General features: G+C 49.6%; 1 protein-coding gene across 1 annotated transcript in view; it reads left to right on the plus strand.

The window, feature by feature from the left end:
• The window catches only part of LOC105559458 (iroquois-class homeodomain protein IRX-6), a 32,911-nt gene extending 18,171 nt beyond the window's left edge, over positions 1-14,740 (plus strand). Inside the window, exons 3-5 of the mRNA XM_012007746.1 lie at positions 1,005-1,117; positions 12,956-13,260; positions 13,756-14,740. Coding sequence (XP_011863136.1) covers positions 1,005-1,117; positions 12,956-13,260; positions 13,756-14,723 — 1,386 coding nt within the window. The 3' untranslated portion in view covers positions 14,724-14,740. The remainder of the gene's footprint in view (positions 1-1,004; positions 1,118-12,955; positions 13,261-13,755) is intronic.
• Positions 14,741-15,281: the final 541 nt, after the last annotated feature.

Below are 15,281 nucleotides of genomic sequence, written 5' to 3' on the forward strand. Positions count from 1 at the left end.
GGAATGAGCTTTTGTATCATAAAAAATTTGAAGAGAGAGAGAGAGAGAGAGAGAAAGAAGGGGGAGGGAGAGAGATAGAATAGAATATTTATTTATTAAACACTCTGGGACAGGTCCCCTGAAGCGTTAGACAAGCTGCACAGAAAAATAATTACGAGTCAGAATGAGCTTTTGTATCATAAAAAATTTGAGGAGAGAGAGAGAGAGGGAGAAAGTAAATAGAATCTTTATTTATTATACACTATGTGACAAGTCCCCTGAAACGTTAGACAAGCCGCACAGAAAAATAATTACGAGTCGGAATGAGCTTTTGTATGATAAAAAAGTTGAAGAGAGAGAGAGAAGTGCCCTTTTACGAGCCTATTATACTCGCTAGATAAAATACGGCAGAAATTTAATGGCGACCATCCTGTCGCGTATAAGCGAGGTCGTGGGTTAGAGAAGCAAACAAGAGAGCCACACACATCGATCCTAATTATTATTATCAGCGCTTTACCAGCTATTCTTTCATCATCATTGATGCATCGGAGATCGGGCCGAGCGGCCGGGCTCGATACGGGCTAATTGCGACGTTCGTTCGTAAAAATGGATCTCTTTCGAGCAATTAACCGCATTCTGTGCGATTTCATTTAAAAACCGCGATAACGAGCGACCGGGTTTGGCGGATGCATACATGCGTGCGCCAATAATCGGAATAAATTCGTGGCGCGTGCAGATCCGTTTCTGCGATCGCACGGCCACTCGAGATGACTTGTGAAAATTATCGGCGCGGCCGTTAATGGCGTATACATGTATTTGTACCGGCGAGAAAACTGGACGGCATATAAAACTGCTACTTTCTCGACATAAAACAGTCTCGTACAATAATTGTTGTTATCGATGTCATTAATTCGCCGATCAACTGTCTTCTTTTATCTTATTACTTCTTTTTTATATGTATCGTAATAATCGCGCGCGACATTTACAGAGCTGAAATACCGAGGCATTCGTTTGTCCTGTTACAGGCCGCCGGTCTAGATCTCAAAGAAAACCTGGGGGCTGGAGCCGCAGCAGCGTGGCCTTATCCCTCGATGTACCACCCTTACGATGCCGCTTTCGCAAGTTATCCCTTCAACGGGTAAGTCTTATCAATATTTTCCGAATTATTCACCGTACGAACTGCATGGCGTTACACGTTTAGCGCAATGACGTCGATATTTACTATGCATACAGATTCGAACCCGAGCGAAAACACCAGCCGTTTAATTAGATAACAAACTGCATCTCGAATGCAAGCGAGCCGAACGAATTTCGATTATTGTTTCAAACCGGACTGTACAATTGCCAAAAAACTGACCCGCTGACTTACAGATAGCGTCTGCGGTATCAGAAAAGTCCGCTTGCACGAGGAACGCAAGCAATCCGAGCGAAATGAACGTCGCGCGCGCGCGCCATGCTAGTTCACACACAGGGAGATAAAAATTGCCGGAAAGAGATTCTCGCGAGTGATAACAAATGCCACGCTACAATTTTATTTATCACCTCGGCGCTGAAGCAGACGTGATAACTGTTTTAACACCACCGAAACAATGTTATACTTGAAGAAGTATTCCCGCTTCGTAGCAAGAACGTAGCGTTCTTTCGCAAACCTACGAGACGAATCTTAATTACCTCGTAATCTCCGAGATGCGCCACGTTATTTTCAACGTCGACGCGCTTTAATGCCTTTTCCGTCGCGAGAAAGAGGAAGCGAGAGAGAGAGAGAGAAGGAGAGAGAAATCAGGTTGTAACGCTCTCCTTTTCCTCTCCACAGTCGATACGCTGGTGCACGAACGGAGATAAGGCGAGAGAAACACATAAACATTCCAATAAATTAGCGCTCAACTGACCCGGGACTGTCGCCACGGCGCGTTTTTTCTCGCGCGCTCGAGATCAGTCGTGGCGAAAGGTCTCGTATGATAAATTCAAGTCGGATCACCAGGACAATGAAGATTAAAATTCGGAGAGAGCGTCCGGCGGCGGCGGCGCGGGCGACGCGACGTTGCGAGCGATTGACGCGCGAGGTCATCCGAAATATCGATAATTAACGTTTAGTCGCCGTTTCCGGGGCCTCGCCCGTTTATGCCGCGGGTGCTCGAGTCGAGAAACTCCGACCGTCGTAAAACGTTTCACGCGCGACCGGCGAGCTACGACACTGTGCGCGTGCACGATCTTACGATGGCCGTATCTATGTAAATGCGACCAATAACTATGTAAACTAACTAATTACCGCTGGATATTAGCCGGCCGTTTAAAATATTCCCGCGTGAATATCACGGCTGGCTCGTTTACGCCTGAATCACAGTGAATATAGGTCTCTAATGAGATTTTTACCGAGAGAGCGCATATGCAACTGTTGAAATTTTATTCCGAGCGTTGCGGTTTTATCTCTCTATACATATAATATCTAGCGATGACGCATGTCAACAAATTTGATAAAGATTCAATTCCTAGCGCTCTTTTGCGTCAATGCCATTGATCGAGGCGTCCGATATCCCGCTGCACCCGGGGAAAATAAATTATATGCACGAGAGATAATAAAAATAGATATATAGATATATATATGTATAAGAGACGATCACGTATTTTGCCGCGACACGAAGGGACGGGCGGGAGAGACGCTCCTCTAAAGGCGAAGTGGCGAGCTTGGTTGACAACAGCGGTTAACGCGTGGAATCTATACTGCCGTGCGTGACGCACTTCCGGCGATGGTCGCTTCGTATGCAAGGAAACGATCGGGTAATACAGCTTGCTTAGCATCCATTCGCTCTAGTCGTGGCCGGGCGACCGAGGTCCTCCTTTGCGGGGACCCACCGCGCCGGATCCGCGGGCCCCGCGCCGCACCGGAACTACACGCGGGTTCCACGGACTGTCAACGGGCGATGAAGACGAGGCGCGCGATCGTAGCCGCACCTGCGCCAGTCAGGCTCGTGGACGCGAGGACACGGGATGGCAATCGAGCGTCCCCCTTTCCGAATAAAATTTTACACCCATCTCTCTCGTCGGGTTTCTCGGAAGAGACGCGAAGGGCTGCCCGAAGGAGTAGACCGATTTTTTCCTTCTTGCGGAATTACGCTTATTCAGCTAATGCGCCTCGGCGACACGCCCCGTTCTCGCGTTTCCTTCGCGTTTCGAGACGCGAACGGACTCGCACGACGTACGTGAAAGCTTTCCTCGACTCGTATATAAAGCGTGTTACGTTTCAACCCTTTATCGAATCGTACGCGCGCCCGTATCTTCTAACACAATCGCGCCGCGTAGAATTAGACGGAAACGCTTACGTTAATTAGTTGAAAAAGTAGTGCGCGAGTCTCAAGGCGCTTGTTATTGACGTATCTTATCGTTAAAAGGATGGAATGTTACTTGAATTCTCGTTCTTGCGGGAGCGAAAACTGACTTTGAAGTTTAACATGTACTCACTTTTATTTATCATTCTTCCGGGTTAACTTGTCCCACATAATATACATATATATACACAATTTTCTTATACAGTTTCTCAGCGCGCAACTTTCTCCTAGCATCTAACCGGCACGTCTGAAGCGCGAGGAATTACTGCAGCTCGCGATATAACTTGTTATTAAATGAAAAGCCCATCCTTTTAACGTACAGAATTAACCATTCTCTACTCTTATCGCTTAAATCGGAATCTATTATAACGTTACTTTCGAGGGGTAACCGCTAATCGAAATCATGTACACCAATGCCTGCTAATGCCCGGTGGGCATTACTTTATCTTATTATCTTGTTTTATCATGCGCAGGGAACTCGCAAAATTCGCAGCGAGTGTTCTCTGCGAGTTGTGAGATTTCTCCGAGAGTTCTTTGCGAGTCCCCCGAGTTCTCATGCGCAGCTAACTCGCATAGAACTCGCAAAATTGGCAGCGAGAGTTTTCTGTAAGTTCTGGGATTTTCTGAGAGCTCTCTGCGAGTTTCCCGAGAGTTCTCATGCGCAGGAAACTCGCAAAATCGGCAGCGAGAGTTCTCTGCGAGCTCTCAGTGTTTCCTGGGAGCTCTCTGCGAGTTCCCCAAGAGTTCTCATGCACAGGGCACTCGCAAAATTCGCAGCGAGAGTTCTCTGCGAGCTCTGAGCTTTTCTGAGAGTTCTCTGCGAGTTCCCCGAGAGTTCTGATACGCAGGGAACAGGGAAGAACTCAATATACAAATTTCCAATTTGCACCTTTCTTATTATATCTTTATAATGCCCAAATTAATGCGCTAGCTTAGAGTGTAGGGAGGTCTAGGTTCAAATCCTGGCTGAGGTAATATTTTTCGCAAGAACTTCCTTTAATTAGAACTTGCCAGTTGTCTCGATTACCAATTTCCTACATTGATTATCTTATCATATCTTTATAATGTCCCAGCAAGACTCAGTGCCCAAACTGATGCCCAAAAAATGCCTAGCAATGCCCAGTAATGCCGTAAATTTGTACACCACAGTGCCCCCAGCGGTTTACCCCTCGGTCACTTTTATTGACCACGCGACAGCTGTAACTCCATCGCGAAACGATTAATTATTATCCTCGCGAGCGTGCGATGCGCGGCGGAGAGTTTTCGGTAACGCCCAAGCCCGGAACTATCGCTTGAATCGGGAACCAGGGAGGTGTGAAGGATCTGGCGCATTATGCGCGAGCGTGCGCGACGACCACTTAACATGAGCATACAAAAAGCCAATAATGCAGCGTTGGCATGCACGGCCGCAAGGTCTCGGGATCGTGCGGGTTAACGGTCTCGTCTTTCCGGCGGATTGGCCCTGCTTCCGGAGACATATAGGGTAGACAATAAGAAAGCGGCGAGCACAGGGCCCCCCCCCCCCTCCGTCGTACGGCAACAGGCCCGCTTACGTCGTCGTCGCCTGGTCTATGCCCGGCGTATCGTTGGGCGGCGATCGCCGATACGTAGTATTATTAAGCGTGTCGACGTACAACGACACCGGTGTGTCGGCACGCGCTTCGAGTCTCGAACGAGCATCCCGAGCGGGCACGGCGCGTGAATCCTAATGTATATGCCTACAAAGTCACGAGATGTGAACGAGCGCGGTTATCGGTGGAGAAAAGAAGACTCCCTCCCCTCGAGGAACCACATTTGTCCGTCATGTTAAATCGCGCACAAACACGTGCGCTCTCGCGAGAAAAGCAGTCTTCCAAGTTAACGACGGAATTGCCTTAAGGGCTGTGTCCATGATGCTAGAACTTGGTCCGAGTTTATCATCAAGCTGTTATGGAATAGCTGCAAGTTGATTGGCTACACATTTCTCGGAACTAGAACTTGGACCAAGTTGTAGCATCGTGGACGCAGGCCTTCAGCGCAGCGAGATAAATTAGCGCTATCACGATGATCTTGAAAGGAGAGTTAACGCTTCGCGGCCGAAGGGCGCTCCTCGGTGTAAAGGCCAGTTGAATCGTCATTTGGAAACTAAAGGATGCCTCAACGGTAGCGTTGCTCCTCCGCTCGATGCCGATAGGACTCGAAATATTTCGTGGCTAATGAGACGAGGCGGGGCTGGTATCCCGCACCCTTCGGTGCCCCGCCCGTGAGATACGTCTCGCGTGGATGATGTACGGCCGTTTAATGACCCGGTTTCAGTCCCGGGGGACGGTTTTTGCCCGGTCGGTAAGGGTTGAGGGGAACGTGTACGGCGGAAAAGTCAGCGACACTCGTTTTTCGTCAGACGGAGGGATCGCGGGGTCCGCGCCCGCGCGCGCAGCTTCGTTTCTTCGGCAACATGCGGATGACAGCGATTCGTCGAACCGCGTGACAGGCAGCCCGCGGAATGCACGCCGCTCTTTCCCCATTAGGCTTAATGGACGTAGATTAGTCCTGCCCCGGCTATGTATGCGCGTCAGGATTTAATGACTTGGCCGCACCCCTCTCCACCCGATAGCGCTGCCTTCTCTCGACGGTCGAACGGACGTTGCCGAGAAATGGCGAAACGCTGCACCGATTGCAGTGCCAGAGCGAGGGAAACCGTGCGTTCTTGACCGAGCGCGATCACCAACTTTAGAAAAATGTCCAAGATGAGATTCGGCGTTGATCGGCGAGGCCGTTTCGGTTATACGAAGTAAATAATTCATGAGAGTATTACACGTCTCGATTAAGAGGTACAGAAATATCAAGCGGAAGACTCGTCGGCGTGGTAAATCGTAAGTTTAGAGAGCGCGCGATAAATTACCTCATCTTACATTTCGTTCCACGGAGCGTTTCGTAAATTCACGGCCTAGGCGAGAGATAAGCGATCTTTCCTCTGCTCGATTTTATTTTACAGAATCACTTGTTAAACGGCGCGCTTCGTCAAGTCGACAATGCAGCAAACAGGAAGACGAATGCCCGGGAGTGCGAGCTAATTAGTAATTAAGCGATCGCCGATCCGTTACTCCCGGCCGCATATCTTTCCGCGGAGCGCAGGAAGCGTGCTTCCATAAATTTCGTAAGTTCAACGACAACGGTCGAGAAGCGCGCGGCAATAATCCCGACTCGCGATAATTCAGCGTGACTTTAATCACGGACGACGGAGTTAGAGTGCGTTACGCGGACGGATTTAAACGATCGTGTGACAAAGTAGCGCACCGTGTATCATTTTGTATAAACTCGGTGATATTCGCTGGGACAGCCGGAGGACGAGCGAGAGAAAGAGAGACAGACGGAGAGCAAGATTGCATAATCTCCGTACGTGGCGGGATGCATTGCAACACGTGTACGCATACACGTCGACACGCGGGCGGAGGAAGAGAGAGAGAGAGAGAGAGAGAGAGAGAGAGAGAGAGAGAGAGAGAGCGCGCGAGAGAGACCTTTCGCCGCCGTTCTGGCGAGACGCACACACATATCCGGCCAAGTTTACGATCGATCTGTCACAGTGCGACCAACTGGTAATAAAGTTGGATGCGGAACAACCGACTGTCACACCGCGGTGACAAAACTTCCTCCTCCCGAGCGAGGAGAGGCGAAGCGAGGCGTGGCGACGCGAGGACGCGCTTCTAAGCGCTTCTAAGAGCTTAACGTGACGACATTCGGGTACCACACTAGACGCTCGTGTCGTGTAAACTGCGGGAGTGAATATACCGTGGCCAATGTGCCGTCTCCTCCCGCCGGTCGACTGTAACTTGACACTAATAATCGGCCGACTCTCTCTCTCCCTCTCTCTCGTTCTTGCTTCCCCGCCTGTGCGCTTTCTCATCTCGTATATCGTGGTCCCCAGTCATCGCAAATATTTATATGCTCCAAGTATCAAGAGCATGTTGCCGCGTCGTCAAACTAGAATTCCGTCCTCGCGTTACAACTCGCATTCGTTCTCATCCACGGAATCCTGTCTTTCCGTCCCATCTTTCCCTCCGCGCGGCTGATCTAAAGGCCGAACCAGACCAGCAATTGCAGACTCGGATTGGATTGACGATTGACGATTGTCTTCTAGCCAATGAGAGTCGATTAAATCGCTGGCTGCTTCGCTCTCATTGGCTATAAGACAACCGCCTATCCCAATCCAGTGCGCGTTGACAATTGCTAGTCTGATTCAGCATTTACGAGCATCTGGCAAAGTACATGATACTGGAACCGCGTATACCAGTCTTCGATCATCAGCTGCGATTCGAACTTAAATCAATCTAGGTCATGCAAGTGCTCGGCCTACTAGAACGAATTTATTTAGAATAACACATGAAACACAAAAGTTTCCATCAATAATAACATTTTATCAATAAAAGCATTTCGGATCTAATGAACTATGAAACTCGTTCAATATGTCAAATAAATGGAATGAATGGACGGCAGTCAAATACATCATATTTTTGTACAATTGAATACTACGAATTATATTTCATTGTACTGTTTGATATAAACTAATTCAATTAGCATGAAGAAAAAGTCACGTAAAATGCCGGCGGTGAATGTGCGAGTTGTGCAACATCCGCGATATAACGCGCCTGATTTTTCTTGCCCCAAGTAAACCTCCCACTTCGCTCTATTTTCAACCTGTCTCGCGAGGACTCGCAAGGTCACCGCGACGGAAAGCGGGTGGACGAAAAGGGCCGCAAACCAGTCTAGCCGCGTACCCGCGGCTGATTAAACTCAAGCGCGACCACAAACGACAGGGACGGCGATGGTGCGCAGGCGAGCGGGCGGGCTTTGGGACAAACTGGACGGAAAGATGCGCGCAACCCTCGTGCGTGCGTTGACGGTCGTGCCGCGGAAAGATGGCGTCTAGCACTGAAATGGCCGCAGTAACGCGCTGATAAAACATAAGGCATGACGACCGTATCTGAAAAGGAGCGTCGGGGGGGCACGGAGGGCCCAGGAGAGAGGGAGCGGGACGGAGGACGAAGTTAGATATCATCCCTAGTTACGGGCCGGTGACGAGGGGCGGAGTCATGCCAACCGCACACCTGCCCCGAGGTGAACTGCCCTTGGTCACCCCCGGGGCTCTCCCTCCCCCGGCCTCCCATTTCCACCCTCTCCGAAGGCTACATCTTGATGGACGCGTTTACGCTAACCGGTCGACGGGAAAAGGGCGAAAGAAATGGCCGTTCGGTTGGCTTTTAATGGTCGGCTCGAGATTCCCGTCTTGAAAACGCTAGCTGGACCTTGCGGGACTCCGGAGCTTCATCCGCGCCATGGAAGCGCGCGGAGAACCGGTTGCGTTATCTACGAGAAATATATTCACAATAGCGGTCCATCGCTCGGAGAATGTCAGCCGCGAACCGCGCGGTCGTGCGGTTTGACGGATAAGCCGTCCGGATCGAAAAATATATCTGCCTTCGCGCCGTACACCGTCCAAGTATGCGAGATATGCAAATCGCAGTCCACCACAAATTTGTAGTCCAATCGAGAGCAATAGTGACGCTTCATACACTGTCGTGATATCCGATACGTGTTAAATTCGAGACGAAGGTTATAATTATCTCGTAGAAGTCCACGCTGGGTGTAACGCAGTTTACGTCAATGGGAATGTGTTGCGCATATCGGCGATAGTACTTTTACGACTTGCATTAATCAAAGTGCTTCGGGGGATTAAATCAACACCTCGTGTACACATTGAGTTAGCATGCTTGAAACATTGTACAGTGGCCGCTTAATGATAATTTATACGCATCGTTACGCGTTTGTATTTAAATTTACTTTACATTTGCTCGATCAATATATCCGTATTTCCCCAAATTGCTGGCTAACAGCGATTTTATGAAACAATACTCCCCTAATGTTCCTGTTAACTGCATTTTGCACGTACTAATAAGCACCGTTTGTGTTTGACATTTTTATTTTCTCCATTTGTAAAAATTAATATAGTAAGATTAACGTCCCGCTAATAAATCAGTTATAACTTTAGTGGAATATAAGCAATGCCGATTATTGTACTGAAAAACAAGTCATGTCTTAATCACTGAGTAATACAGATTCAATGATCGTGTGCTCATTAAACAATATTTTCAACTGACAATATCCTGTACACCGATGCCTACTAATGCCCAGTGGGCATTACTTTATCTTATTATTGTATTTTATCTTTATAATGCCTAAAGCAAGGCTTACTGCCCAAAAATGCCCAGTAATGCCGCAAATCTGTACACCACAATGCCCTCAGCGGTCTACACCTTGATACAAATATATTATTAGCGGTTTAATCATTAAAACATGTTCAATCACAGGGACATTCACTTTTATAAACGATATTACAACAATTAGTTTTCTCGGCTGGCTTCTTAACATTTATAGTTGGCATTTCCTGTACAAAGACTGGAAACGAAATTTTATAGTCACGATGTATCGGTAAAGAAAGTTGCGACACCTACATCGGGAATGCCTTTGGGATGCGGCAAAGAAATCGGAAGTGACATTGTCGAAAGTATTTCTCCCAATAAGGATCTGCTCTCGAAATGTGTAACGGCAGCACGGATTCTCCCGAAACGCGAAAGAAAGATTGTGTCCAGGATAAAAACAGGTATCTCTCGCAAGGATGAGAAGCGGAAAATTTGTATGGCCGCAACGTAATGAGTTTTTCGCGAAGCAGCGAAAGCGGCATTACAAGATGGAAATGGCGTAGGATAGAACACGAGGCGCGGCCCGATTAGCAATCACCATGGAAACAAGCACTTGATGCGATCAGTTGTGGAGCAGAGCGCGAGAGGAGAGGAGGATGCGCGCGATGCCGCGCATACGTACGCGTATCAACGCACACCTAGACGCGGTGCATTTGCATATATATTTATATATCTCCGACAAATGCACAGAACTCGTCTATATTCTACCGGTCCGTCGCACATACGTACATACACACGTATAACTGTCGTATATTTAAAACGGTTGACGATGGCGATAGCGATGGTCGGTGGCGGTGATGATACCGGAGGTAGCGGCTATACGGGAGATAGATTGGGAGAATCACTCGGTACGGAGCGAGGAGAGGGCAGGAGGGACGTAGGAGAAAGAGTAACGGGGAGTGAGAGCCAAGAAAAGAGACGGGAAACAGGCTCGGTGCGTGGATGGAGGAAACAGAGAGATAGAGACGGAGCGGAGGAGTGGCAGGGAGGCGGAATCGGGAGAAAGCAGCGGCACCAGCAGTTGCCGCTCTCGGGGCGGCTGGCTGTTATCATGAGAAACAAGCTTCCACTCTGATTTTTTAATCCGATCCGCGCCCCCTGCCACCGGCTGAATTTTAAAATAACTGCAGAACGCCATTTGCTCCTCGCAAACAGACCGGGGTTAAGCCATCCGCCCTCCCCCCGCCGCCGCCGCCGCCGCCACCGTCGCCTCCGCCGCCGCTACCGCCGCCCGTCCTGCCACCTCCTCTTGGTACTCTTGGCTCTTTTCCGTCTTCCTCGCACTTTTCCTGCCCCCGTTTTATCGATGTCGGTCCATCTCGTGCATCCTCTGCCTCCTTTCGGCTAGCTACTCGTCCGAGCCACCCTTCGCCTTCGCCCGCACCGTTCTCTCTCGACGAACGGTAGCGGTACGCGCGTCTCCGACTTTCCGCGTCTGCGACCTGACGTTGAGCGGATAGGACGAGGAATACACAGCGGAAGGATGGGATAGGTCGAAAGACGAGAAGACAGAGAGATGTATATCAGGGCGTGCGCGGGGGAGGCGCGCGCGCGCGTGGCATGGAAGCGCGCCTGATGCCAAATTGAAATGTTTAGCGCTTCGTTTCAGCTGCTTCAAATCCCGCATGCGGGGCGCCCCGGAATCGGAGCGAGACAAATAGGAGCGGGAAAAGTGCGATGGGTAGATAGCGCGAGGAAGGACGGAGGGAGATAGGGAGGTGGCGAACGAGGACGGAGGGTGACAACGAAGATAGAGAAGCGAGAAATGCCGTGTGTAAGCCTGCCTCCGGGAGAAGGGTAGATAAGTGACAGTTTTATTAATTTCCCATCTCCCGCCGCCACTTCCACGCTCACCGTCCCTATATCTAGCCTACCCAACGCCACGCAACACCGGGGACGTCAGTCGCGCGTCCATACACGCCTTTCCACCCTCGCCCCGTCGTCGGATACGTCTCGGAGTGTGCGAAGGCGAAAATAAAGCTCAATAATGGCGACGCGCCGTGACGGGGCCACCGCCGGAGTCCAGAAGGTGTGGCGGAGGTGCCAGTTGGGGATTTGAATAAACGATATCTCGTCGTTCAGCGGTATTTTTATGAGGGAGGTTTTTCACGCCCAGAATTCGTATAAACTTTCGTTTGCTTTGCAACTGCGCTCGTGTGCTGAAAACATTTCCGGCGTAAGACCAATTAACATGCAGCTTTCGTGCGACGGAACTTTTTTCATGTATTATAATTCCCGATGAAACTATGTCAGATTATTCGCATTTGCGACAGAGTTCGGTAACGGTTGCAATCATTAATGATGAATATGATTAAGAGAATCGTTTCCGATTAGATCGGCGATTTCATATAGCTCTCTCGAGACACCCGGGGCTTCGGATCGCGACATCTCGGCCGGACTTCACACGCGAAGGAAAAGGACTGCGAAAGGAAACGAGAGACGAATAGGAAGAAAGTAAAATAAAATTCCACGAGAAGCAGGGAAAGACAGAGGGAATGGAAGAAAAAAAAGCGGGGAGAAAGTATCCGTGAGTCCTCGCCGGTCGCCTTGGTGGTGGAAAATTTAATTTCGATCCCGTCGATTCAGCAGTTATACCGAAGTTTAATCTTTGATAAGGGTTAGTCTTTTAGTAATGGGATCCCAGAGGGTCGGTCGCTTCGGTCCGACAGAGTGAGGTGGAAGGCAAGAAGGAGGTTGCCTGCTCTCCTCTTCTTTCCCTCCCCCTGTCCCGCCCCTTCGCTCCTCTGCTCTCTTTCCTGGCCAGGATGGAAGGAAAGAGCTTAAACTGTTAGATAGAGATCTGCTCTCGGGATGAAAGTAGTACCTACCTCTACCCGCTTATATCGCTCTTCAAACCGAGCAGGACTCGGACTTTTATACCGACGTTGGGGAAGGCATAACGAGCCCCACGATGAGATAAGTTTTTCGACGCGAGTTTTCGCGGAGGATCCGCTTAGCCTCCCTCTTCTCTCCCTGAACGTCAGCTTTGTTCGGTGCCTCGTTTATTTTCGATCACTCGCGTATAAAGTATCGTGTCCCATGTATGCGTCTATCCGGGTCACGTGTCTCTCTCTCTCTCTCTCGAACGAAAACGCATTTGAGGTAGAACTTAATCCTCGACTGGTCTGGCGAGGTCCGGGAATCGTTCCGAAGCCTACTAGACCAGTTACGGGATAATAAACGCGTGATTTAACCCGCAAGTTTCTGCATCCGCGCTCCGGTTGCGAGACTCGAGTCGTTATTAAGAATATAAACACACAGCGATGATCTTTCATACACTCGCCATTGAATCGTTATTGCTTACGTTTGTTCGCACTTTTTGCACTACGAAAATATTTTCCACAGAATAATTCAACGCTTATTGTACGTGAGGATTACTGTGCATGTAATTTTTCTCATTTTAATTTGTTGCAGTTATGCCGTGGATCTGAATGGTGCGAGGCGAAAAAATGCGACACGGGAAACAACCAGCACGCTGAAAGCGTGGCTAAACGAGCACAAGAAGAATCCGTATCCCACGAAAGGCGAAAAGATCATGTTGGCTATTATTACCAAGATGACACTGACACAAGTGTCGACGTGGTTCGCGAACGCGCGGAGGCGCTTAAAAAAGGAAAATAAAATGACGTGGGAGCCAAGAAACCGTGTCGAAGACGAAGATAATAACAACGAAGACGATGATAGCGGAAGGAAGAGCGTCGATGAGAAAGATCGGCTAGGTGAGTCTTGTTCTCTAACAACATTTTTTACTTCAATCGTCCATGCACATATCACTCGTATCGATCAAAAATACGTACTCTTGAAGAACCGTCGCAACTGTCTGCATCGCATAGTTTTAAAAAATAAGATGCCAGCGGTCAGGGTAGGAAATTATTTAAAAATAGTTAACGAGAGAAATTATTGTTCAATTTTGCCAGGAACTGTCCCAGAAAATCTTGTAGTTGAAACGAACTCGAGGTACAACGGGAAGTTAACCCTTGATATTTAAAATAACTTTTTTTTGCCCATATCAACTTCTAAAACCTATTAGGCACTGTAAAACACACACTGGTGGAATTGGAACGATTAGTAAAGCTTTCGACTGTTGAAGAAGAGATGCCGACTTTACAGTAGTTGAAGAATTCTCTGCTTAAATTGTTAAATAAATAGAAAATTCAAACCGGAGTCACGTTGTTCCGCACATTACGACACTCGACTTTTTCTTCTCGGTTCAGATTCGAAAGACTCGGGTACAGGTTCCAGCGAGGACGGGGAACGACCGGCGCACCGTTTGGACCTACTGCACGGTGGCAGTGGTGGGTCGGCGGGCGTTCAAGGTAGGACCGAGAGCGAGTGGAGCGAGTCGCGAGCGGACAGCGGTCCGGACAGTCCGGAATGCCTGTACGATCAGAGGGAGCCGAGGCATCCGCTGCAGCTGCAGCATCCGGCGTATCTCACCCCAAATCACGGTCGGTTGTTGCGTCACCCGTCACCGGAGAGCACGTCCCCCGGTAGCCAGCACCATCATCTGCCGCCGAGCACCAGCGCGCCGTCCACGGGCAGCGCGGTGACGACGAAGCCGCGGATCTGGTCGCTGGCGGATATGGCGAGCAAGGACGGCGATCAGCAAAATACGAATCCAGCCACGATGACGGGTCTCACGTCACCCTACGGCGGAACGGGCGGTGGCGGAGGCGGCATTGGCAGTGGGGGTGGCGGTGGAGGTGGCGGCAGCACTGCAGGGGGCAAGATAGTGAGTCCTTTGGCCAGCCGTTTGCATCATCATCCTCTCCACCCAATACATCCGGGCACGCAGTTTGTGAGACCGCACGCGGACTTCTACAGGAACTTGTACGGCGCGCCCCATCTCGGCTCCGGTGACATATCCCTGCTGGAGACGTACTCGAGGACACTGGGTGGACTGGGCGGCGTGATACCGCCATCCACGGCCCCGAGCATACTTACGTCCTCGTCCTCGTCGATCTCCGCCGCCGGTAACGTGAAACCGTTCTCGATCAATGGGGGTAGCGGCGCGGCTGGCGGTACCACCGCCGGATCGGCCGTTTTACTGACCACCGCGTCCTCCGGCCTGTCGCCGTCGTCGTCGTCGACGACGTCGTCGGGCGGGTCCGATCACTCGCCCCATCCGGCGAGCGGCGGTCTCTCCGCGACTCAGGAACTCAAATCTCCTGGACGGGTGTGACTCGACGTAGCGACCGATCGCTAAGGAGACGTTTATCGCAGGCGCGCGTTTTGTGTGGTGTGGCTGACAATAATCAGAGACTACAACCTTGTAATTAGTGTACAGTAAAACGGGAGATGATGAGATATACTGCCCCGACCCGCTCCAACTCTTTTCTTTTTCTTTCTCAATGTCACCGTCGCTGTTCCTTTTATCTCTCGTTCCCTCCCCCCTCCCGTCCCCCCATTCTCTCTCTCTCTCTCTCTCCGACTTTTTGATCCAAGTTTATTTTCCGTATCCAATTACTCTTGATAAAAAGGAAAAACTCGTAGTACCGACTACCTTATAGTGGCTCTATCGCGGTATAACCGTACGACAACTAGCGCGTCAAGACAAGTACTATGACACGACAGTACTATTACACACATATAAATATTATAAATATCTAAAGATATACAATAATATAATTAATATTATTTATGCGTTTGTAAATAGTAGAGAAAGGCCCAGTAGAGAAATCGTCCGGCCAGTGTATGTATTGTATGTAGAGTAGACACTATATTACTAGCCTACCTGAGA

This window comes from Vollenhovia emeryi, unplaced genomic scaffold (genome assembly GCF_000949405.1).
Source record: "Vollenhovia emeryi isolate VEMERY1.0 unplaced genomic scaffold, V.emery_V1.0 DF939270.1, whole genome shotgun sequence".
Lineage (NCBI taxonomy): Eukaryota > Metazoa > Arthropoda > Insecta > Hymenoptera > Formicidae > Vollenhovia > Vollenhovia emeryi.